Source organism: Pararge aegeria, chromosome 1, assembly GCF_905163445.1.
Source record: "Pararge aegeria chromosome 1, ilParAegt1.1, whole genome shotgun sequence".
Lineage (NCBI taxonomy): Eukaryota > Metazoa > Arthropoda > Insecta > Lepidoptera > Nymphalidae > Pararge > Pararge aegeria.
In genome coordinates, this window is record NC_053180.1 from 6,612,614 (window position 1) to 6,636,947 (window position 24,334).

The 24,334-nt window shown below is 35.0% G+C and overlaps 2 protein-coding genes across 4 annotated transcripts; one reads left to right on the forward strand and one right to left on the reverse strand.

Annotated features, from left to right (window-relative positions):
• Positions 1-1,239: 1,239 nt before the first annotated feature.
• On the reverse strand, positions 1,240-5,717 carry LOC120626306 (elongin-C). Of its 3 annotated transcripts, none has more exons than XM_039893796.1 (4): positions 5,579-5,717; positions 4,014-4,117; positions 2,734-2,926; positions 1,240-2,407 (listed from the first exon to the last, which is right to left on the reverse strand). In XM_039893796.1, the coding sequence occupies exons 2-4, from the start codon at positions 4,111-4,113 to the stop codon at positions 2,266-2,268; spliced, it is 435 nt and encodes a 144-aa protein (XP_039749730.1). In that variant the 5' UTR covers positions 4,114-4,117; positions 5,579-5,717; the 3' UTR covers positions 1,240-2,265. The 3 variants fall into 3 exon arrangements, with proteins under 3 accessions (XP_039749730.1, XP_039749721.1, XP_039749713.1); XM_039893787.1 differs by having other exon boundaries at positions 4,011-4,117; XM_039893779.1 differs by having other exon boundaries at positions 4,005-4,117.
• A 918-nt stretch (positions 5,718-6,635) lies between these two features.
• LOC120623282 (zinc finger protein PLAGL1-like) lies at positions 6,636-9,850 on the forward strand. The gene has a single exon (XM_039889228.1). It carries the CDS (start codon positions 6,955-6,957, stop codon positions 8,464-8,466), a length of 1,512 nt encoding a protein of 503 aa, XP_039745162.1. The 5' UTR covers positions 6,636-6,954; the 3' UTR covers positions 8,467-9,850.
• Positions 9,851-24,334: the final 14,484 nt, after the last annotated feature.

Consider the following 24,334-nt stretch of genomic DNA (forward strand, 5'->3'; position numbering starts at 1 on the left):
GTGTTACTTCTCTTCAAATAAATTGAGTCAAAATATCAGAGAACTAATAAGAACTAGTAACTGATAATAATAGACGTTACTCTTTAAGAAGTAATATTAAAAACCCAATAAATACCTTTTGAATAAATGTCATTCCTGAAATATTTAAACTTTAATGTTTTCGCTTTTAGATTGCTTATTAACTTCAGGCGAATGTAAGCACGGGGTTCTCAACATCATAAATACAATGATTTTCCTGATAATGATATTATTGAAAAGGTATCTAAATTAAGCGGTTTAATGTGAAAATTCTAGTACATTAGTACATTAAATTTCAATACCATAATATAATATTTTCTTTGTAAAAATGTACAAAACTAATCGATTGTCCATAATTATATTAATTTTTATCCAAAGTTTTATTATAAGTGTAGATCTCAAGATGGATTTTTTTGTAGAGATAGATTGATTTAGTTGTACAATTAATTAATTATATCAGAATTTATTTATTTGATGAGTCTTCATTGATTTGTAATGTGTTTAGAGTAAGCAGGATTCATTCCAAAGTGTATGGTATGTAAGCAGACTCGTAGTATCGTCCATGTATCGTAGTTGAGCTGCTGGAGATTATTTTACAAATATCCAATGTCGTGGACCGGATTTTGTTTATGCATTAAACTGAATAAAGGACAGGTCATAATGTTGCGTTTTATTTTGCATATTCTTTTAAATTCATAGTGTATATGGCTACTTCACATGCATTTCTAAGTTTTGTGCGTTTTAAGCGATATTGAATTGCTTAAAATGCACAAAACTTGATTTAACGATGTAGAAAAAAATCATGAGGATTATAATCGTAGGAATATTCATTATTTTCAACCAATCAGCGGCCTGCTATCGGGCACAGGTCTTCTCACAGGCTAAGTGCTGATTGGTAAACTTCATACGCCTTTGCAGCTTATTATGGAGAACTCTTCGATATGCCGGCAATTCCGTAACGCGCGTAACTCCGAACAGTTAAAAGATGCGTGCCGGGAATTGAACTTGATGCCATCGAATGAGAGGCCGATGTCTTGTCCACTAGACAATTACCGCTGCAAGAACAATTTTATGAAACTCTAAATACCGAAAGAAGGGGACTTCACGACTTTGGTAAAAAGCTTCAAGAGTACAAAGACAAGATATTAAGTCGTTGCTTTCTGACTTACAGCTTCGTGGATACTCGTTGTAATTATTTGGAAATTAAATGAAACGATTCAATCAATAAAGTTTACAATTTATTAAAAAAAAATACATAAACAGTTACAAACGCAATGTGGCACGCAAAATAAATTCGCTGATTTAAAGCAAAGTCGACTATTACTCTGAAAGTAGAAATGTAATGAAATAGATATACATACATAAATACAGTTTTGGAAAAAAATAAATTAAATACATATTGCTAAATAAAAATACAATCTAGTAACTATAATAGTTTCATTTTAAGAAGTTACATTGTTTTTATAAATAAATAGTTAAGAACTTATAGATTTAACTTAAAATATTTCATTTGTTAGACAATTTTTGGCGCTAATATCTTCTGTAATAGAAGATATTTAAATGTACAGAAATGGTGAAATAGATTTGATACTTATCAATTAGTTAGCATACATTATTTTATTAAAAATGATCGAAATTTTAAATAAATTTCTAGCAAGAAAGCTTAATAATTACGTAGTTTTTTTTACTTCGGTATCTAATAAAACGTGTTTACTGTTTTATGATTTTACGGTTACAGCGTTCTTGCCATGGCATTTATAAGCAGTAAAATTTAAAATTGTTGATGCCTTTGTTTCAGAATTATAATCCTTACTTTAGGTGTGTGAAGGTATGTAAAATAAAACTCATTTTAAAATAATAACCTCACAATAATGGAAACAAATATCTATGTATGATTTGTAGGCCCTACATGAACGAAAATTTAAATTAATTACATCTTTTTAAGCTTAACTTGTAGTAAGCCTGCTGATATCTGCTACCAAGTTAAAAATTGCGGTCCATGTGTAGGTTTCATATTTAATATTCTTATATCCATTATAACTTGAAACTGACAACTAGCTGTACTAGTGTCGACAACTTTAATTCTACGTAATATTAAATAAGTTCAAGGACCACTTGGCAGATTGAATATATCGCCTTTTGACTAAGAATGTTTATGTCCAACAATCTATAGAGCTTATAACTAGTCAGTAGCCAAGAAAATACGCCAGATTTCATTAACACCTTTGCTGCTTCTTGACCATTTACCTAACAGTCGAGGAAATTGGCAGCCATGAGGAGTTCCAGAGCAATTTCTGGAGCGATGGGAAACTCTGGGATCTCAGTTGAAGAGTTCGTGTAACGGACCTTGTATGTGAAGTACATGCATACCTTTTGCAGGACATGTGACCTGTAAAAATAAGAAAAAATACCCAGTAAGTTTTATTATCAGAACAAGAACGAGTATACTTTGTCCAAAACTTTTTACTCTTTCTACAGGGCATTGGTCTCCTCCCAGAATTAGGGTTTAAGTGTGGATTGGTAGACTACACGCGCCCTTGGGAACATTATGTATTCGCAGGCATGCAGGTTTCCTTACAATGCTTTCATGCAGGTTTCGTACGTGAAACGTACATAACTCAGAAAAGTTAGAAAATTGTGCCCGGGTTCGATCTCGGCCCCCCAAAAGGGCCATCGCTTCAAGATGCGACTGTTTCACATTTAAAAGATACTTACGGTATCTCCCTAAAGTTAACTTCGTTGGCCTCATTTTCGGCAAACTGTCCGGGGCCACTCAACATTGCTTTGATGGTGCCAGACGTTAGAGCGTGCTCTCTCTTCACAATGAACTCGTGGCCGTCGGAGGAGACCAGCTTTACGTACATCGCGTCGGGTCCTTCACATCCACCATACACCTTCTCTTCTGACCCTATAAACCAAAATATCGGTCAAAAACAGTGCCGGAAGTGTAAAGCCCTGGACACAACACTCCAAATAAGAATAGATTATATACAAATGTCATAGACGGTGAAATTATTTTAGTAAGTGGAGTTGTAGTTATCATGGTTCGAAATGTTTTATATTTAGGCTTTTAACAAATCGCGCGTGAATCCGCGGAACAAGCATTGAGTGTTTATCACCAGAATGCAAATTTAATCTCTATGCAATATTTCGTCAAAATAGATTTGGCTTCAAGAATAAATCCAACTGTCACGATTAAAATTTAATCAAATAATCCACCTCATAACTCGATTAATACTCGTAAGATAGAAAGTAAAGTAAATAAAATTAAGTAAACCAAACAGTTGCCAAAACTTCCTTAAAAATATGATAAAGGATTGGATCATTCATCCCCGATTACATTTTAGTTTCTTGCTTCTGCATATTTTATAAATTATAAAAAATAAAATATAGATAGAAAACAACCGACTAAGCAGGCTGGACTTGCAAGCAGTTTCTCAACAAATTATTGCACATGCAATACAACAAATATATAGAATACTAGTTATGCAAGTGTTTTTCTCGCTTTCGGCAGATGGCGCGGTCACTGGTACATCAATCGTTAAAATAAACTGTAGTTTCGCGGTCGTGGATATGTGACTGATGCAAAAAATATATAAAAACAATCCTTGATGCAGACTATATCTTGCTAAAATTTCCGCTCTATTGGTGCAGAACTTTTTGAGTTTTTGAAGTGTACACACACCAACATAACATTTTTATATATTAGATTGTTAAACTATTTAAAGTAAACTATTTATAGCATTCATAGGCTGTTCCAATGCCTTTCGCAGTATAACACACAAGTTAACACTTTAACATTTTAATACCTGCCTGTAACTAAAAGGGATTCAGTTCTAAAATGGTATTATTTTATGGGGAAATATGTATTTAATTATTATCAATATCAATATCAATATCAATATCAATATCAATATCGATCAATATAGTTGTACCATCTATATGGGGCCTGTAATACAATACTTCAGGTATATAAAGTTAGGCACCAGTACCACCTGAGCCTGCAGCAAGGCTCCCAGATCTTTGTTCTTCAGCCACGCTGGTTGCTGAAGGGGCTGCAGAGGGTGGAGCTGATCCAACATTCTGGTCCGACATGGTTCTGTAGACAGAAAAGTGTCAAGTGACAACAAACACTTGGTCTTAGAGAGGTTGATTTAGAGAATAAGGATGTTGGGATTAGTGTAAAATTATAAATAAATAAATAAATATACTACAACAATACTCACATTGCCACCTAGCCCCAAAGTAAGCGTAGCTTGTGTTATGGGTACTAAGATAAGTGATGAATATTTTTATGAATACTATACATTCATACTTAGAATATACATATAAACACCCAGACACTGAAAAACATTCATGCTCATCACACAAACATTTTCCAGTAATGGGAATCGAACCCACTGCCTTGGGCCCAGAAAGCAGGGTCGCTGCAAACTGCGCCAATCGGCCGTCAATTATGAGACAGTTAAGATATTTAACAATTGAAGTACAAGATTTTGTTATGTAAATAAAGTATTTGATTACAATTGTCTATTTAACAAAAAAAAATTAGTCACGACAATCTTCTCACAGAGTAACTAATCATATGATCAGTGGTGTGCACTGGGCTTCCTACCAGGGTACACATACGCTGTGAAGATTGGCAAAAAGCCAAAAATCCTCCTACTTTATGAGTTATACATAAATTTTAAGGTAGGCAGTGCTTTTGTAAATGTACGAATTGCACACCATTGCATATGATCATTATGGAAACACATAGTCTTCAATTCTTAAATTGTCATCTGTTAATTAAGGTATTGGTTCAGCTAACTCTTAGCACCACTCACTATTTTTAGCCTCCTCCATGTATATCAACTTTCAAGAGCCTGATTACAATATAAACAGGATAATTAATTTTAAAATTAATAAAAGGTTCATTTTAAACATTAGAAAATAGTTTTATTGAAATCCTAAACATCATACTAAGTAATGCAAAACAAACTAAGTCTTTTGTCCCCAATCGTTTTATAATCTCAAATATAAAACAGACATAAAATTTCAGTATTTTCTTAGGACACAAAAAGTACATGTGTGACATAAACCTTTGTTCATTCCTTGAATCAGCATAATTTTACTTTACTCCTTATTTATTACAGGTTTATTTATTCAAACATTTTATACAACATACATCTCTCTTGCGCATTGAGCGTGTTAAAGGTTGACATATTTTTTTCATCACTACAGTTGATGGTATTTCAATATAATATAGGCAATCAGAGAAATTTGTAAGTGTTATGAAGTTCATTTTCAGTCACTAGTTCCCTATTGATAGTGGACTCTTTAAGTATCCTTTATATACCTAAACTTTCTGTATAGGTTAAACCTAAATAGGTTAAAGTGTGCATTGCAATAATCACTGTTTAGGTTCGGTTAAACTCTCTAAAGAAGAGTTGGATACATTATCCAAATAAGCTCTGAAGGTACAAAGTATTTGCAGCATTGAGAAGAATTGAATTACAACTAAAGATATTTGCATAAAACTACTATAATATATATTACCTACGATAAAATGAAAACTTACCACAAAAGTTACTCTATCAAAAACACTGTTATAGGAGAAATTTGATTTTTTTTATCACTGCCTTGTGATTTGTGCTTTGAAATTTAATTTCAGGAACTGACTCGATGAGTAAGGTTATTATTTTTCTTGTTAAATGTCAGTTGTCAAACCATTTTATTTTCCTGTAGCGAAAAAGCAAAGGTGTATCCCCGTAAAGTCTTTTGTCAAATCAACTTCTTCTTTTGCTTTTTTTGGCTTTTAGGTGTGCCAAATCGGCACGTTGTATTTCGCCAATGTCACGTATACTTGGAAGATCCACAAAGGTGATTTTAAGGAAAGGTACACCTTAAAGCCAGAAAAAGCAAAAGAAGACGATAATCTAAGCTATTTAACACTGGCAAAGTGCATTGTGCTGTTTTGGCGAAAAGCCATAAATCAACAGAAGTAGAAGAATAATCTAAGAAAAATTAATAATAAAAGACTAATGCTCAGAATGAATGTGATAGAAACGGTATTTATAGAATTGCTGAACGCTATTGAAAGGTAACAAATAATAATGATAATATAATCGATGATACATTTTAGATACTGCTTTTATTTTATATAATACAAAAGGAAAATATGTATTTAAAGAAAAATAAAATTGACGACTATTATTTTCAATTATGAAATAATTGAACAAATTTTTTTGTTCAGCGGGAGCAATCTTCGAATTGGCTGACCCGAGCTTGACAGAACATTCACAAGAACGTGTTGACATAGCTTTGCTTTTGTAGCTACTATCTAGTCTACTTTCTGGACAATCACTAAAAAGTATTAAGAAGTATCACGCTCGTGCTGTCATAATATTTAATGAACGCACGAGCGTGATTAACATAATAAGCAGGATTTTTTGTTTGTTAATAATTATTATTTAGGATATAAAACAAGGCAATGATTATAAAAATTAATATTAAATTAATTATTGCGATCGTAACTTAAATACATTTAAAAATGGTATCATTTTAAAGTAGTCAGCCGTCGGCGATTCGGCGGATTTTTTTTGACATGGCTTTTTGGCTTCATTTCATTATTTTGACATTTCGATGTCAACCGCTACGTATTTCTTTGAGAAAAGTCAAATTTTCATAGTTTTTCTTCACCCCTACGCTTTTTCCACTCGGATTATTTCGTAAGCCTATTAGGGAGAAACGTGCTCGAGTGTTAATTGAGGATGAACTCCAGAAATTCCGCGAGAACCATGTGACACGAATACGAAAAAGGGCTTCCAGACCGTCAATGTGACAGAAATGTTTTCTGCCATCGCGACGGCCCAGCGCTGCTGCGAGGACGACCCTGCGTCGACGCGTGATACACGAACCGGGAAATAGGGCAATTGCGTCAAAGATGAGCGCGAGATGGCCAGTCAACCACCGAACCCTAGTGAAGGTGCGGAGGGTGGTTCCGAGTTCCCGGAGGAGGCGGGCAGGCAACGCGCGGCCGCCCCGCAGAAGACGTTCATAGCGCCGCCCGCGTCGCAGCTACCCTCAAAGCTGGAGTTCGTAGCGCGCAGCGGGTCAGGCCGCAGCATCAAGCACACGTTCCGCACCGTCAAGTTCGCGCGGCGCGTGCCCACCCTGCCGCCCAAGAGGCCCGAGCTCGCGGGCGCCGCCGGCCCCGGGGCGGCGGGCCCCAGCACGCCCGCGCCTGAGCGGCGCCCGCGTCGTGACCGAGGCAAGCGCCACATTTGCGCCACCTGCGAGAAGCGCTTCTCCAGCCCCGGCAAGCTCAGCCAGCACGTCCTCTCGCACACTGGTGAGCTTCCGTTTGCGTGTGACTTGTGTGACAAGCGTTTTAATTCTAAATTTAAATTGGTGCGCCATAGTCTCATACACAGTGAGGCGCGAGCCTTTGCTTGTACGGATTGCGGTAAGACTTTTAATCGTAAAGATCATCTCACCAATCATGTTAGAGTGCACAATCCTGTTAAAAAACTATATACATGCGATCGGCCTAACTGTAGGAAATCATACACCTCCCTTCTGAGCTATCGCAAACATGCAGCTTTACACTCTGCGGAAGAAGGAAATTTACAGTGTAAGATTTGCGATGAGGTATTTAGTACTAAACAGGATATTGTTAACCATCTTAAGGTACATACAGGGAGTCGCACACCAAAAAGTGAGACTGATAAGAAATTTACCTGTGATCATTGTGACAGAAAATTTTTTACTGCTAAGGATGTCCGTCGACATCTAGTTGTACACACAGGTAGGCGAGATTTTTTATGTCCATACTGCCCTCAAAAGTTTGGACGCAAAGATCATTTAGTCAGGCATGTTAAAAATGCCCATCCAGAAGAATCATGGAGGTCAGCTGCAGTAGGTACTTCTAAGGACCCAATGCCAGAAGCCACTTCGTTTGAGAAATCATACTCTGAATTTTCTATAGAAGGTGCTGATTTTGATGTATGGAAAACTCCCAAGCAAGAATTACAAGAGATTCAGACAGATGTACCAAATCCTGATATAATGGATGAAATACCAGATATAAAAATTGAGCCAACTGAAGAAGTAAAACTAGAAGCTCCACCGTCACCTCACTGTGATATCCTTAACTACCCTGTTGTGTTTGTGGTTTCTCCTCCTTATCCAGCAACATCAACTGAGTTGCCTTACATGACGACACAGCCTATAGTGAATCCAATGAGTGTGCATTTGCTGAGTTCAGAGACTGTGCAAACTATATTGATGGATCCAGGAGAGGGGACGTCAGGGCTGTCGAGTCAGATGCTGGGTTTGCTAGAGGAAAGTGAACCAACATTCCCAAGCGAAGAAGGCCGCGTGCAGCAACGACTGCCAGCGTTCACACAGGCCTTCCAAACAGCCCAGAGCCCGAAGCCTCCTCCTCCACCACCCCCACCCCACTAGCCCATCTCGCCACCCTTGCATTTACCATACGTCTATACCAAGCTACCTCATTATGTAAGGTTGGTCTAAGCTGTAAAATATAGTCTGGAATAGTGCAGTAGCAATGTTATTATAAAAATGGTGTTTGAAGGATACTTGATTTGTGCACTACAGATTAAAGTTGCCAAATAGTGTGTTTGTCTCAGGTATACCAAAATGTTTCCGAATTCTACATGAATATATTATCTAGTCATGTATGTACTTTCGGAATTGTAAATTGTTTATTTATAGCATTTATGTATGACGTTTATAGAGTATCAATGGGACCAACTCTGTAAGCTGTAAGATGGGAAGCATTAGCGCACGTTGTCCATGATGCATGCATTTTAATGATATTGTAGGGCTGTTATTTAAGTGAGCTGGATTAGTATTAAGGTTTATGGCTCTTGAAAGCAGTAGGCTGTATAATATGTTTTAGAGAGGCGTACTGCTTATCCACACGAAGCTAGTACAACAAAGAGCATATTCCTTTTGGAAAAATACTGAGGATGGTGTTAAGATCAGATCTGCTGTAAGTTATAAAACAATTTCATCATAAATAACCACTGAGACTATCTGTATCTGAACTGGTTCATGATCATTCTATTTAACAGACTGTTTTGGAAACTGGAATTACCCAGTTTCCAAAACCACCATTAACGTTTGAATATAAACATACCTCAGAAGCACCAGGTTCTGGTGTTTCCTTAGCATTAAGACAATCAACTGTAGGGTCGGTCGCCGTATGAAGTGTGCAGAGAGACATTAGGGTCATGAAAATAATGTGCCAAAATTACTTGATTCTGGACTACAAACCGAAAAAATGTGATTGAACATTAAGCAATAATAATTCTTTAGCTCAAATGAGCAAAAGAAGCTGATATTGATGTTGGCAATTTAAATTTTAACTACCTAAACTGGTATTACACAAAAAAAAAGAGAAACTAAGAATAGTCTCAGCATATTTTTAGGAGTATGAGCCAAATTATGTAATTTGTAGTAAGTTTCACTTTGAGACTAGGTGAGTGTGTCAAGAAGTCTGTAAAAAATGTAATAGGAATTCAAACGACTTTTGTGTGATTGAATTGAAAGAAAGGTTTACAGCTTTATTAGATGCCTTACATTTATCAAAATATATTTCATTGTTAAGTGTATTCAAAGTGCATTATACGTCAGGAATTTCTTAGTAGCATTTAATTTGTGGAATGCTTCACTAAAACTGAGGCTTTATAAACTGTGGTTTCTTAAAGAACACAAGTTATGAAATGAAAGCACTGCAACATTCTGTTTTTTCAAGGTTTCCTGTTATGTAAAATCCTATAGAATCCTATTATGTGTGATTGCTTGTTATACTATATTTTTTCATTCATGAAAATTACATAAAATCTAAATATTTATCCAAAGGTATTTTTCTGGATATTTTTTTTTATAAATCAAAGAATAACAATTTATTCATTAGAATAAATAGAATTAACTTTTTTAAACAATATGGGAGTCGCTAATTTAGCGAGAGAAATTATTGTAAATAATTATCAAAACAACACCTAAGTAAGTATTTTTATATTTTTCACGCACTTTTTTTAACAATTGTCATTATCAATGTTGGGCGTCTAGTAATAGCGAAAATAATGCCTAGAGGAAAGATCCCGTGTTGTACAAGCTTCATATAATAGAATATGTAAATAATTCTAATCTTTTAGGTTAATAGGACTGTAAAAAATTTAATCTACCTCAATTGCAACTTATTCTTACGTCTAGAAATTTAATTACTATACTAGGTTAGTGAGAAAAGAAAACGTTTTTTTTTTCTATTTGAGAACTATACAAAACCAAGGGCTGGTTTATGTTTTAAAATTATCGTTGTGTTTATAGTTAGCACTAGCAATCCATTTATACGAATGTCTCGTCAACTAGGAGGAACAGAGCCAACAGAGAAAAGGTATTAAAAAAGTCATAACTCATATCTAATTTTCCAATTCTGTTAGATATAAATCACTGGATTAAACTAAATTGCAATCTAACCACAGTGCTATTCGCAGAGCCTTTTCACACGGAAAAGTTCAGGGTTATACTGTGTGATCAGGACATTAATACTGAAATGCCAGTTGAATTTATCACCAATCGGCACCAATGTCCGTCTCGACCAATCGGCTTTTTTGGAATAATCTTAGATGGTCACCTAAAATGTTATAAAATTTCCTTTAGTTTGATTGATTATTTTTTTTGAATTTTCGGAAAATAATATCTTAACTACATAGGGAGTCGGTCGCAAGTTTTGTGCATGTGAAAAGTGGCAGACGCGAGCAAATCATATAGGACGGAATTTTATTTAAGTGATGCAACTCTGAGTTGCAAGAACAGTTCCTAGAACGCTCGAATTTAATAATCAAGCACTAATTCTTCATATGGCAGGTTGAATTCAGTAGTGCTATTCTTTTCCTACTCTTTTCTGTAGATACGGACAGCACTGCTGAATTAAATCCGTTATCTGAAGGTTTTGGAATAGATTGATGAGTAAATTCATAGCAGTGCACTGCTATGAATTTATGCATCTTATGGATCAACACTGTTATGTAGTTGATATCCCATGGGCACTTTCGACGCGCTTCGGTTTTTTGGTTTCTATACACACACCAAAGATCTAATGTGCCTTTCCGTCTTCTATCTTCCACGCTTCTATGATAAGAGTACATATATTATATCAGTAACGAAATAGGCATATAACAAGCAAGCGGGCTTCATGCTTGGCGGCAGCATCACTCGTTATTGCAGCCAAGTGCTCTTATATTAAAAGAAAAGAAAAAGTGGTCATTATGACTAAGATTTCGCAATTCTGAACTTCCACACTATGTAAAGGCTGAAAATGCCATCCAACTCCCATGTTTTACGCGATGTTGTATTTGTTGATCGATTGTTCTGATCAGAGGGTCACAAGTCGATTAACGAGAATGCTAAAAGAAGCTAATAAATACTAAAATTAAATATTTTTGTTACGCCATAGAAAAAACTGATTTATGTCTGTTTCGTATCGGGCCTGGGTCGCAAATAAACATTCTCCGTTTTCTCTCTTAATTCTGTTCTTTTTAGTTGCGTGTACAGTAATATTTTAGCGATGTGCAGTATTGAGATACTATATTTTTTGAATAAAACGAGCAGATAAAGCGAGCAGAGTTCTATTTTCAATCAGGTATCTATTAATTTGATTTGCTAAAACAAAAATATGTAAACATAAAAAATATTTTCATTCCATTGCTACTTCTGATAATAATAATGGTTTGTGTTCATTATCATTTTAAAAATTACGTTATAGTTTGTAATTATAATTCGAAGTACAGATCAAATATTTAGTTACATGCTCTTATATTTACATATCGTTTTACGACAAATAATATAAAATGATATTTAAATATATTTTACACTATCATACCATAATAGATCTGGTATCCGGTTGAACTATGTTCTTTTTTTAATTTTGAGGAGTCGGAAAATTAAATACTGTAACTTTTGTGTTTGTATTTCCATTACTGTGGAAAAATTAAGCTAAGTTGAATGTCCATAGGTCTATTATATAGTGAATCAACTGGACTGATTTGGGTGCGGAGAAGTACCGGTCGGCTCACTATGCTGTATACCCACCCATTCCACAAAATATGATAGGGAGGCTTAGCTTTTTTTTTAAAGTTTATTTCCATAACAGTCTATCGGCTAGTCATTCAATAGCAGTACATAATATCTCAAATAAGAAAAGATGAAGTGATATTTACAAATCGATAATATTTTTGTTTGTAAGTATATTTATATATTTTTTATACGGTAGCAAACATAAAAAGCTTATTAACAAGATACTAATAATGTTGTGTATGTGTCACGTTGTCGCCGCGAACGAGACTAGCACTAGAATTTTAACAAAACATTTGTAACAGTAAGCGATTTTATTATAATTTTTAAACTACATTGCATCCTACGCTCCAAAACAACTAGTACTTACTACGCCGTTATGAAAACAGAAATGAATGACACCCAGTGCGTACGCGTAGTGGTACGGCCGCTAGGACCCGTTCGACGGCAAGTGTTTTCTATATTTAAAGTGCATTTATAGTATCTTGTTATTAAGATTTCTATGGTAGCAAAACAATAGACGCAAACCCCCACACTGAGTACGAATAGTTTTTATTACCACAGGAAATTTAAGTATATCCTTCTTTATTTTTAGTATTGAATCAACAGAAATACTAGATAGGGTGGGGAGTTAGTTTCCAGAAACACTTAGGGAATAACCTGTTTCTTATCGTGGGACCCCCTTTAATTTTTTGTTTTTTATTTGTAATCATATATATATGAAGCCATAGAATTCAGAACATACAGAACTCTGAATCAGCCATTATTGCATGCAGTGCATTCTGTCCAAAAAAAGTGAAAACGCCCTGCGCACATTACACTTCACTCCCGCAAAATGATGCTCCCTGACAAACTTTTCCCATTTTTCCCATTTTATGTCAAACACTTAGGACATTAGAGGTAAAATAATTACTTTCGACTGCTAAATGGAATGAACTCACATACCTCCTGTTCGAGAAACACTACTAAAATGGAGTGGTTTTGGATGCAATATTAGTCTTGTACACGGTTTCTGTATGTTCTTAATTCTGTATATAAAACCATCTGTGAAAGTTTTAACTCTATTCATTGTGTTTCATGAGATACAGTCCGCTGACAGACTGACTAACGGACATCGGAGGCTCGGTAATAGTGTCCAGTGAGAACCCACGAAACATGACACATGCTGGTAATAATTTCAACATTCAGGGCATTAACTCCCCATCAATAAGTACACAACGATATATGGAATATATTTTTGTATGTCTTAGATTATAAATATATCTTAATGTTAACATATCAAAGACTTGTATAACCCTTTGTTGTTCGCTGATGACGTTGTTCTTCAATATGTAATATTAGAGTACATGATATTGGCATTTATTTATTGAGCAGCAGATAAAAAAAAATTGTATGTATTTTGTTTTCTTTTTTTGGTAACACAAAGTGTTCACTTTACTGTTTTAAATACTTTTACGCGTAATTATTGTTATTACTTTTAATTTCCCAGATTTTTTTTTTATTCAGCTAATGAGTGTGACTCGTTGTAATTATACTTTTTTTTTATTAAAAAATATGTTGTGTAGTACCAAATAATTACATAATTCTATTTTGTGTTTACACTTGTAAGAGTTCGAATATTTTTTTATTTATGTAACTTTAAATATAAGTTTGGTTAACTGCATCGAAAATCCTACGAGTAAGAATTATTTTTTAAGATCCAAGCTAGAAAAGTGAAGTATTAAAAGAATGTGTGCTTTGCTGTCAGGATAGAAATCTCTAGTCGCGGGAATTCGCTTTACAACCTTGCGGGTATAGCTGTTATAACAGTTTGGTCCGGAGGTTCCCAAACTTTCGTTTTTGTTCACCATTTAAAAAAAATAACTGGTTACAGTGGTGCTGCTATATTTTACCGAATATTTATTTGGTCTTTATTCTTTCCCGTAGTGAAAAGGCAAAGGTATATCACCGTGCAGCCATGTCTTCTGTGTGTGATATTCATATTATTTGATTGTGAGGCAAAAAGCCATGTCTTTAGTGTTTAATATTCACACTCAATCTCAATGTAAGGCGTAAAACTGTCTTAAACATTATTTTTACCATATTCCCAAAACTGAAAACTCTAGGCTAGTCAGTAATTTTTTTAAACAAAGCTGTCAAATTCATGACATTCAAAATGAAGATTCAAAATGTTTTTTTTAAAGTATCACTTAAAATTTCATTGAAATTCGGGCTGACATTAGGAATTTTGTTTTCACGTTAGAAGCAAAGAGAGCGACTTTCCTTGTAGCAAAGCACTTTAATGGTATAGAACTTCGCTTAAACCGTAGGTAAAAATGTTTTTAACTTTTTCTAAAAAAGGAATCTTAAAGGGCAGTTTACTTGTGTGAGCGTTGACTAAGTTGATTGACCGTTTGTATTCGATAACACTCTTATCACTGCAGTGCGGCGGGGCGTGCAGGTATACGATCTTTCTTAGGCTAAGATATACAAAGCGTGCTTCTTAGCCTAACCTCCAACTTTAATCAGTTAAAACAGGACAAAGATATGTCTCTGACATAAATCTGTCTTGTTTTAACACTAAGATTGATTAAACGAAGTCAAAGCACATTCTCCGTATACTCAGGCAAATTAAAGAGCGGTTTGATATATCGATTAAAAATCATTTTTTTAAAAACTATAAAAATCAGAAACTTGTTTCAAGCCGTGACTCCGATCTCCTTGGATTCGTCATGACACTACAATCTGACTGGAATCTACCAATATTGCCAATTTATTGGTTACATCAATTATTACTGTCATTTCCACCTACGGTACAATATTTCCACTCCTAGTTTTTACTCGTAGCACAAAAAGTGACATGGATTCATAGGTATACGTAATAAATGGTACATAACATAGGGGCCTTTTAAAATTTTAAAAAAACTAGTTGTTTGAATTATAACATGAAAAAAAAATATTTTTAGATATGTACGGTATTTTAATACAAAGAATCTATTTTGTTACGCTTTTTCTATAAGGCATTTTTATTAAATTTTAAATACATAAAAAAATGTTTGAAGTCATTGAAATTTTACAGTTAAACATGGTTTGGCTGCCTCAATATGAAGAAAGTGTTTTTATGTGGAGTTTATTTCAAAGTCTAAACGAAATAGTTAATAGTCTGTCAGTTAAGGTAATTCAAAAAACGTAAACACTCTTGATTATTTTTATTAAAATATGCAGTCCATGAATTCTGAAAAATGTGAATATTACCTAATCAAAATGTAGGCAACGTTAATATTTGTAATTTTGTAGATTTTGGATTAAAAGACATGGCAATATTGTTAATATTTTGCTAAGTACCTTAGCGGACAGAGTATAATTTAATTATTCCAAGAGCAAATTTTATGTTTCATGCAATAATGCTCGGATTTAATATTACCACCGCACCGTACCGTTCGAGTAAATTCTGGTTATGCTTTGGTTTAGTCGAGTTTTTGAGGCCTAACTATATTATCTTTAAAATAAAAAAAAATGTTAGATTTTATAACAAATGGAAGTTGAAAAAAAACGTATGTTTAATAATATTTTGGTCGTAGATTCACAATTACCTAATTAGTACCTACTAACAAAAATATAAAATTATTCTGAACGTGTAAAACTATTCATACTCTCGCAGGAAAGCCTATTAAAGAATTATAAACGTTGTACCTGGCTTGTAATAAAATAACACAATGTTATGACTTCATTGTAATAAATATTTTGGACATCGTATTCGTTTTTGTTTTGTTTGTTTATTAAGTATTACTTTGAGTTATTTCTTTGCCGAGTTTCCCTTTAATGGCGAGGAATTGTATACTTTGATTGTTTACAAAACATTTCCTATGTGAACAATTAAAGTATTACTAATAAAGCTAGAGTTAAGCTGAAGAGTTTGTGTTTTTGTTTCAATGCGTTATCTGTGGTCAAAATAAGTTTCATATTTATTCGATAGCCCAATCTTGGAGACGGCTTAAGACAGTTTTGTTTTTTTAAATTTTAACTCTAGGGCTATCACCGTCAATACTGAATTTAGAAAAAAAAAAAACGTTTGGGTAAGGTATGCGAAATTGTCTTTGTTTGTTTGTTTGTCCTTACTTTACGGTCTAACTAAGCAACCAATTGATTTTTGGGCTATAGTTAGTTGAAAGGACGGCAAATAACGTATGCTTTTGACGTATACTTTTTAATTTCAGGAAAAGAATCGGTTCCCACGGATTAAAAAATATATATCTTAATAAATGCGGATTAAGAAGCAGGGTGCTTACCTACATTTTAGAAAAAATGGGGTCACGACAACAAAAATAATAAAACAATAACTCATACGCACACACATGTAAGTGTAAGTGAAATATACTACCATTAAATACTTGAAATAATTACCATTTTTAATGATAATATCAGTAATCAGTAAAAACATACTCTACCTGGCATCAAATGAAATGAAATGAAAATACACTTTATTGTACACCTAACAGAAATTAAATTATAAACAAAAACAACACAATGAACACAGGTACCATGGGCGGCCTTATCGCTAAAAAGCGATCTCTGCCAGGCAACCCAATCAAGGAAAGGAAAAAAACAAAAAAACACAGACTTAAGGGTTAGTAGGTTGTACACAGGAGAAGAGCAGTTATCAAATTAAAAATAAATATATATATCAATTACTATATCATACAAAGTACAAGCCAACAACACAAAGAAAAGTGACTCCGAAGCAAAAAAAAAAAAAAAAATTACGAATTAGGGTGGCATAAAATGTTTTTTAAGGAGTCTTTTAAAAATCGGTAGTGACTGCGCGCGCCTAATTTGAAAGGGGAGAGAGTTCCATAGCCGAACAGCTTCAACTGAAAAGGATTTAGAATAGAAAGAAGTACTATGGGAAGGAATTTTTAGTATAAGATTATCTTCAGAACGGAGAGAGCGACAGTGAGAATCACTGAGAAACTCAAACCGTTCTTTAAGATATGGAGGAGTAGCTGGATTGAACAGAACACAGTATAAGAGAGAAAGAATATGAATATTCCTGCGAAGGCGAATTGGAAGCCACTCGAGTTTGTCGCGAAATTCTGAAATGTGGTCATATTTACGAAGGCCAAATATGAACCGTATGCAAAGATTTTGAATGCGCTCGAGTTTATTAAATTGCTCCATAGTTAAATCAAGATAGCAAGTATCAGCGTAATCAAGAATTGGAAAGAGGAGAGATTGAGCTAGCGCAATTTTAGTTGGTATGGGAAGGAAATTACTTAATCGCCGAAGAGAACCTACAGCTGCAAACATCTTCCTGCTCACCTCACTAATCTGGGGAACCCAAGAAAGAAATCTGTCAAAAACAACCCCAAGACTCTTGACTGTGTCACTAAATTGTAATTGGACTCCATCAAAAACAACAGAAGGTAGGGTAGTCCAATCTATCCGTGAAATTAAATTCTGACTGCCTATTATAATTATTTTTGTTTTAGATGGATTTACCCTGAGTCCATAAGATCTACTCCATTGTACAACAGCTTCTAGGTCCTTATTTACTTGTTCAATCGCTAGGGGTAGATCTTGCAACTTAGATTGGGTATATATCTGTAGATCGTCTGCATACAGGTGGTAGAGAGAGGATAAATTCTGAGTAATTGAACTAATGAAAATTGAAAACAGGAGAGGAGACAACACGCCACCTTGGGGCACACCGGCATTTATTGGACACCATTCTGAATATGAATTTTCAATCCGTATCCGCTGCCGGCGGCCATGCAAGTAACTATGAAACCAGTCAATGACACTAGGAGATATGTTAAGAGAGCATAAAATAGTTAAAAGTAGATCATGATCAACATTATTAAAAGCATTACTGAAATCTAATAATGCTAATACAGTTACAGATTGATTATCCATCCCGAAACGGATATCTTCAGTAATTTTAACTAAAGCAGTAGTCGTACTATGACCGGAACGAAAACCAGATTGAAATGGATTTAAAAGGTTACATCGAGTAAGAAACAGGGTCATTTGTCTATGAACTATCCGCTCAAAGACTTTGGACAAAAAGGGGAGAATAGAGATAGGCCGATAATCAGAGAAGCATGCGGGATTCCGATTTTTAGGAATTGGAGTTACCTGTGCATTTTTCCAAGAACTAGGAAAAAGGCCAGTATTAATAGAATTATTAAAGAGGAATGTAATGATAGGTGAAAGTATTTCAAGGAGTGGTGTGATCATCTTACGACTAATGCTGTCTGTACCAACAGCATCCGAGTTAACCTCTATAATACTTCTCTTAACATCACTAACGTCAATTTGACTAAAAATAAATGCGGGATCATTCGGGGTGGGCAAAGCTAGAATTTGATTTTTTGTATTTAATTTAGTAGTACTATCAATTGTACAAGAAGAGGAGAAGTGCTTATTAAGCTGGTTTAAATTAACATTATTGCAGGGAATATTCCTATTTGCTTTCCCAACACCAAGAGATTTCAGAAATTTCCATACCCTACCAGAGTCTTCCTCTTCAAGTACGGATTTATGAATATGGCGTCGTTGCTTATCTCTACATAACCTGTTGCATCGATTTCGAATTACTTTGTACTTGTCCCTATTAGAATCTGTAGCATTAGATTTGAACTTAGATTTTGCAACATTCTTCTTGAGCTGTAACGTTTTTATCTCCTCAGTAAGCCAAGGAGCAGGAAGATGCTTGATTCTAACTGGACGAATTGGAGCATGAACATCGTACAGTTTTGTCAAAATTGAATTAAAAATCCATCAGCATCCTTTCTAAATTACCCTCCGTTTATAAACTTTATATTGGTAGGTAGGTATTAACATCTGAAAATGCAATGAAACTGTATAGGTAGACCTATTATTTTCCTACCCTGACCTGTCGATAAGGATTAACTTAATTATTCAATAAGATTGATTAGGTATTAGATAGATATTTACTTCAGACGTGTAACTATGACTTCCTAGGATAGCGGTAATGCCATTTAGCAGATTTAATGTAGGACCAAATAAGGACAGACACGTAGTCTAGCATAGAAACAAGATGGCCACAGGCCGCGACCATAGGAAGGTATCTTCACTCTACCCTACGCTAGAGTAAAGTGTTTGACCACGAAACGTCAATAGCGGTCGCGCCATTTGCATGGCGGTAATCTTTACGGTGCTGAACATAACTTACGGTTGGGGTGTTAATAGCGGTGCAAAATGAATCTTAAATGGAGCAGCGTGGACGACAAAATCTTAATAGATTTTGTTAAGACTCACAAAGAGTTGTGTAATATATAATGTAAAGACTACAGAAACGCCATGTGTAAACAAAAATAATGGAGTGAAATGGGGACGGTTCTGAACAAAACAGGTAGGTATCATAGCAACATTTTGAATTAGATTACAGCATTATTTTTTCCACTACACATGAAATGCTGCGTAAAATCTTATAATTATGTAAAGCACATATACAAAATATTAGCTCTCTATAGACTACTTAGTGGCGCCATTCGTCGTGATGACCATCCACGACTGGGCCCACCATCTTTGAAAATCTGCATAATGTCAAATAGCCAACGCTGAGGATACGAAAGGGCTGATTTTGCATTATCTGAAATACATGGAGGCACTGTAATGACATATGGAGCCGAGACGTGGACACTGACAGTCGACCTGATCCACAAATTTAAAGTCGCGCAACGCGCTATGGAGCGAGCTATGTTGGGAGTCTCTCTTCAGGATAGAATTCGCAACGATGAAATCCGTAAAAGAACCAAGGTCACCGACATAGCTTAAAGGATAAGCAAGTTGAAGTGGCAGTGGGCGGTTCATGTCTGTCGTAGGACCGATAGCCGTTGGGGCAGATGTGTTGTAGACAGTGAATCGGTAAGTGCAGTGTGGGACGACCTCCAGCCCGCTGGACAGATGACCTTAAAACGGTGGCTGGAAGCGGCTGGATAAGAAAGACGGAGAACCGTGTGTGGTGGCGCGCTCTTGGAAAGGCCTATGTTGAGCAGTGGACGCTTGTAGGCTGTTGTTGATGATGATGATGACTATATTTATTATAAACATACATTATGCTGAAATACGTTTATATTTAAATATGGGTAGCCATATCGCCGATCGCCATTGCTCCCTGGCATGCTTGGTATATGTCCATAAATTTAAGCTCATTTATCAAAAAGTAAACATCTGGGCAACTCTTAGATGTAAATAATTAAATAGAGTAGATACAGGTTAACCATTTAATAAGCCAGTAACTAGCACTGGTTAAATGTAGCAGTGCAAAAGCCTAATACGCAGCACCAGTTATAGTTCTCAGATTGGGAAGGATTACGGTCGCATAGTAGGTAAGTGATATTTTAATAGCTTAATTGAATAACACACAAAACTCCGTAAAGTTAGAGGTTTGTGCCGGGGGTTGAACTCGGTCCCCCCTGAAAGGTAGGCCGACTCTACTTACAAGGCTTATGATAGATAGAGATTATTTCAAATTAACCTCGAAAAAGATTCTGATTGCTCCAAGAGCTGGTGTTATGTAAGAGATTATTATATTCGACGTAAAGGAAAACCTGAAACTGGTTCGAGTGGAGAAGCTGCGAAAAAAAAGAGCTGATCTATTATTTCTGGATAGTCTCACTTTGTCACTGTCACAAGAACAATACTACTAATGTTATTGAACACGAGAACCAAGGAAACGAGAGTGAAACAATGGGCAAATGGCATAATAAAAAAGAAGAAACACAATACGACTTTCTCGAAACGAAACAATATGATGCTACAGACTACCACAGTAGTAGTAATGATGATGATATAAATAAAGATACTGATGGCAATGAATATAGTAAATTGAAGAACGCCAAAAAACGTAAACATAAGCAAATAGCGGAACGAAAATTTACTCAATTTGAATTAGATGAAACTGAATTATTTTTCAGTTACATCGCAAAAATTTTAACAAAGCTTCCAAGATATGAACAAGCACGCAAATACGATCGTTATTTGGTAACGATGAATTGCGTTGTATTTGAAAAGATTCACTTCAAAGCAGAAATTTTCACAAATGCCAAATACTAATACTGCTTCAAAAATTGAAGTTCTTTCATCTAGAGCTAACAATGCTAGTGATCTTTCAGAAATAGTTGCTTCCGTTCTAGTACCGTTCAAGATTACTAAGGACAAATATTTTTAGTTTAAAAGTTAATAGATATGTAGTAATAATGGCTACTTTTCCTATGAGGTATTAGAGTAAAAGTTTAACATTTTTTCCTAGGAAATTTGTGGAGGAATAACAGTTTTCGCTAAAATACGCGGTGACAACCATCTTACAGCTGTGTTACATAACACGTCAAATGGAGGCACGGATTACTACGTATACGAGTAATAGATGGATGTCGGAGATAATATCCATTTATCACACATAGTGGACGTTCACACGCACACACATACATTTATGTAAATCTGGTTACTTTTCCAATATGATAACTGAAATACATGTTAATTGAAATCATAATAATTTCTTGATAAAGAGTAGGTATAATAATATATTAGTTGTAGTTATAATTGATTTAAAAATATAATAAGCGAATTTTTTGTGACACTGAGGCTCGAAATATAACTTAGATCTCTTTCACCATTGCAGTGTTATGTGTACTCTTGAAGTAAATGAACTGTCACTTGATTTAAATCAAATTACATTTTTAAGAAAAATATAATATTTTCATCTCTCAAATTATTTTATAGAAAACACACAAAGCTCTTTTCACAACAATTATTATTAAACTGGCAATGCCAGTTGGAAGAGTGAATTTGGTAACAAAATCCACCCAACTATGACGACATTGAGACGCAATTTCGGGTGCCAATTTTGGTTCTATCGATCAATAATTTCTACTCTTGCTCCATTGAACTATATCTAACCAGCATTTCGTTTGAACAGAAGCCACTGTTGCCAAATTATCTAGCCTAATTATTTTCATCTGGCCAGTTTGATAATTATTGTTCATGAGCCTAGATTTGTGTTTTCTATAGAACAATTTGAGATATTACTAAGGACTCATTTTTACCCGTGAAGTACCATACAAGTATTTTGATGAATTCATTTATAGTGAGGAACCTATCTATACGGGTCGGCCAGTTCATAAAATGGGAAGATAAACAGCAGATTTGTTGAAATATATTTTTTATATTGCTGATCAATTCATTAACAAATAACACGTAGACTTAGAACCAGGAATAACAAATAAATACCTAACCCATGGTACAATTGAAACAAACAAATGCAGGTGGAAATACAAGACTATAAACATTAAATTTTTATACAACATTATAATATTATAAAGCTTTAGACAGATATACATTTAGGTGTAAATATACAGATGTATTAGGAGAGGCTAGGAGTGCAGAGGCTGCACCAAGTCAAAACACTTTTTTGCAAAGATGGCCAGGGCACTCCGTTGGCGGCCGGGAAGAGCATTTGATCTTTACCCAACGTAAAGTCATACGGAACTAGTAGTAACCGATTCCGAAGTTTAGAGATCGGCACGTGAAATCCCCGTTATTGCTTTGGGGTCGATTATTAAACATTACTTACTTCAATATTTGATTTGAAAATTTCTAGTTAATTTCGGGTGCTAGAATAATTCATTCTCTCGCTTAGCCTCTCAAACTGACGCGACTTTCCGCGTGTTTTTTTTTGGTTGTTGAGGCTGTGACTTGTACGCAAAAAGTTTAGGCGTGATTGAGTATCAATCTATGCAAACTAAATGGGGTATTTATCCGGTGCATTACCCTTATTGGATGCTTCAGTGAATTTATATTTAGATGGAAACATCTTACGGTAAGAAAAAGATACCCTTACAATTTCGAAAGTATAAATTATCCTCATAGATTCTATGTACGTTTTTACGTATCATAATCTTGGTTAGGTTTTGATTTGGAGCAGCCGTTTAACTCCGAACACCGTAGTCAGTAGGTACCTATCACTACACCTGTACCCTAAGTAGTTGCACCCTCGCAGTCTGATTTGAGTATCCAAAAACGATAACTTCATCGAAAAATGGACCATAATTTTCGCTTTATAAAGTCGTATTTTGTGTACTGCTGATTCTGATTCCATTAACCTTGCGTTTAGAGCGTTGCAGAATTACGTTGAGCCTTAAAACAAAGACATTTAGGCCAATTCTAAAGTAATACATTAAAATAAGAATGCGAGGATGCAAATTATCTGAATACTAGTGGTACTGAATTTGAACTAAAATTGTACTAAATTACTAACACCTCCCCCAGCAGTGTGAGGCCGCATGTTAAGGCCCCATTCACGTTAACACACTGAAATAATGTGCCAACGCCCTAATAACCCGATCATAAGAAACGGGCAAATTTAGCATCGCATTTTTCAGTAATTTATAATAGACAATCAGCATGTACTTCTATGGCCTTGAGTGTCTATGACATAAATATTGTGTCTGCTCTACCAGATATTAGGCCCTCAGAATAAATTGAAATGTCATTGCTGGTTTTCAAGGTTTTCATTTATAACTTTCCATTTTTCGAGACGTGAAATCTCGTACTACCGTCGTTTTTCGATGTTTCGGGACCCTTAGTATGATTATATATACTCGTTCGCAATCTTTCTCGCGCATGGAATCTACAGGCTGGTACTGGTTTTCAAGTCTAAGTTTTTCAGCCAGTTTTAGAGGAAAGGGGAAAGTTTGTTAAACAAAATCTATTGTTACCATGTATACGACGACTTTAAAACGATGAACATAAAGTTCATTTTGCATTGCAATTTTATAACTACAATATTGAATTTACTTGAAATAATGTAGCGTTTCGATTCACGAAAACGCCTTTGATTTCGAACATGAAAATAAGTCCTATCGCAAAAATAATGTGTTCTCCTGATATGTCTGCCAGACATAACTGAACCGATGACATAACTTTGTAACAGCGCGTTATGGATAAGTTTAGTGCTTTATTATTTAAATAACCCGAGGCAGTCGTTAGGAATGCCGACAGAACTGAATGTCAAACTAATGGTATAAAAAACATAGAATCAGTCGTTGACAAAAAATCACAAGATTTTATCTATTTAAAAAGTAAAACGCGCATATGATAGTCTTCTTAGTATATACAATGTATTAGGGTATATATACCAATTTACTATGCGTAGCTAATCATGCATAGATCATGTCGAGGTCACAAGTGACGCGAACCCTTAAGTTTTTCCATACCAAAAATCAGTAGT

Bases quoted from the DNA above. Each gene is read 5' to 3' on its own strand.
- LOC120626306 (XM_039893779.1), bottom strand. From the start codon at position 4,113: ATGTCGGACCAGAATGTTGGATCAGCTCCACCCTCTGCAGCCCCTTCA. The intron at 2,927-4,004 runs GTGCCTAACTTT...TTTGGTTTATAG, and splicing joins TGCAGGCTCAGGTGGTACTG to GGTCAGAAGAGAAGGTGTAT. The intron at 2,408-2,733 runs GTAAGTATCTTT...TTATTTTTACAG, and splicing joins GTTAACTTTAGGGAGATACC to GTCACATGTCCTGCAAAAGG.
- LOC120623282 (XM_039889228.1), top strand. From the start codon at position 6,955: ATGGCCAGTCAACCACCGAACCCTAGTGAAGGTGCGGAGGGTGGTTCC.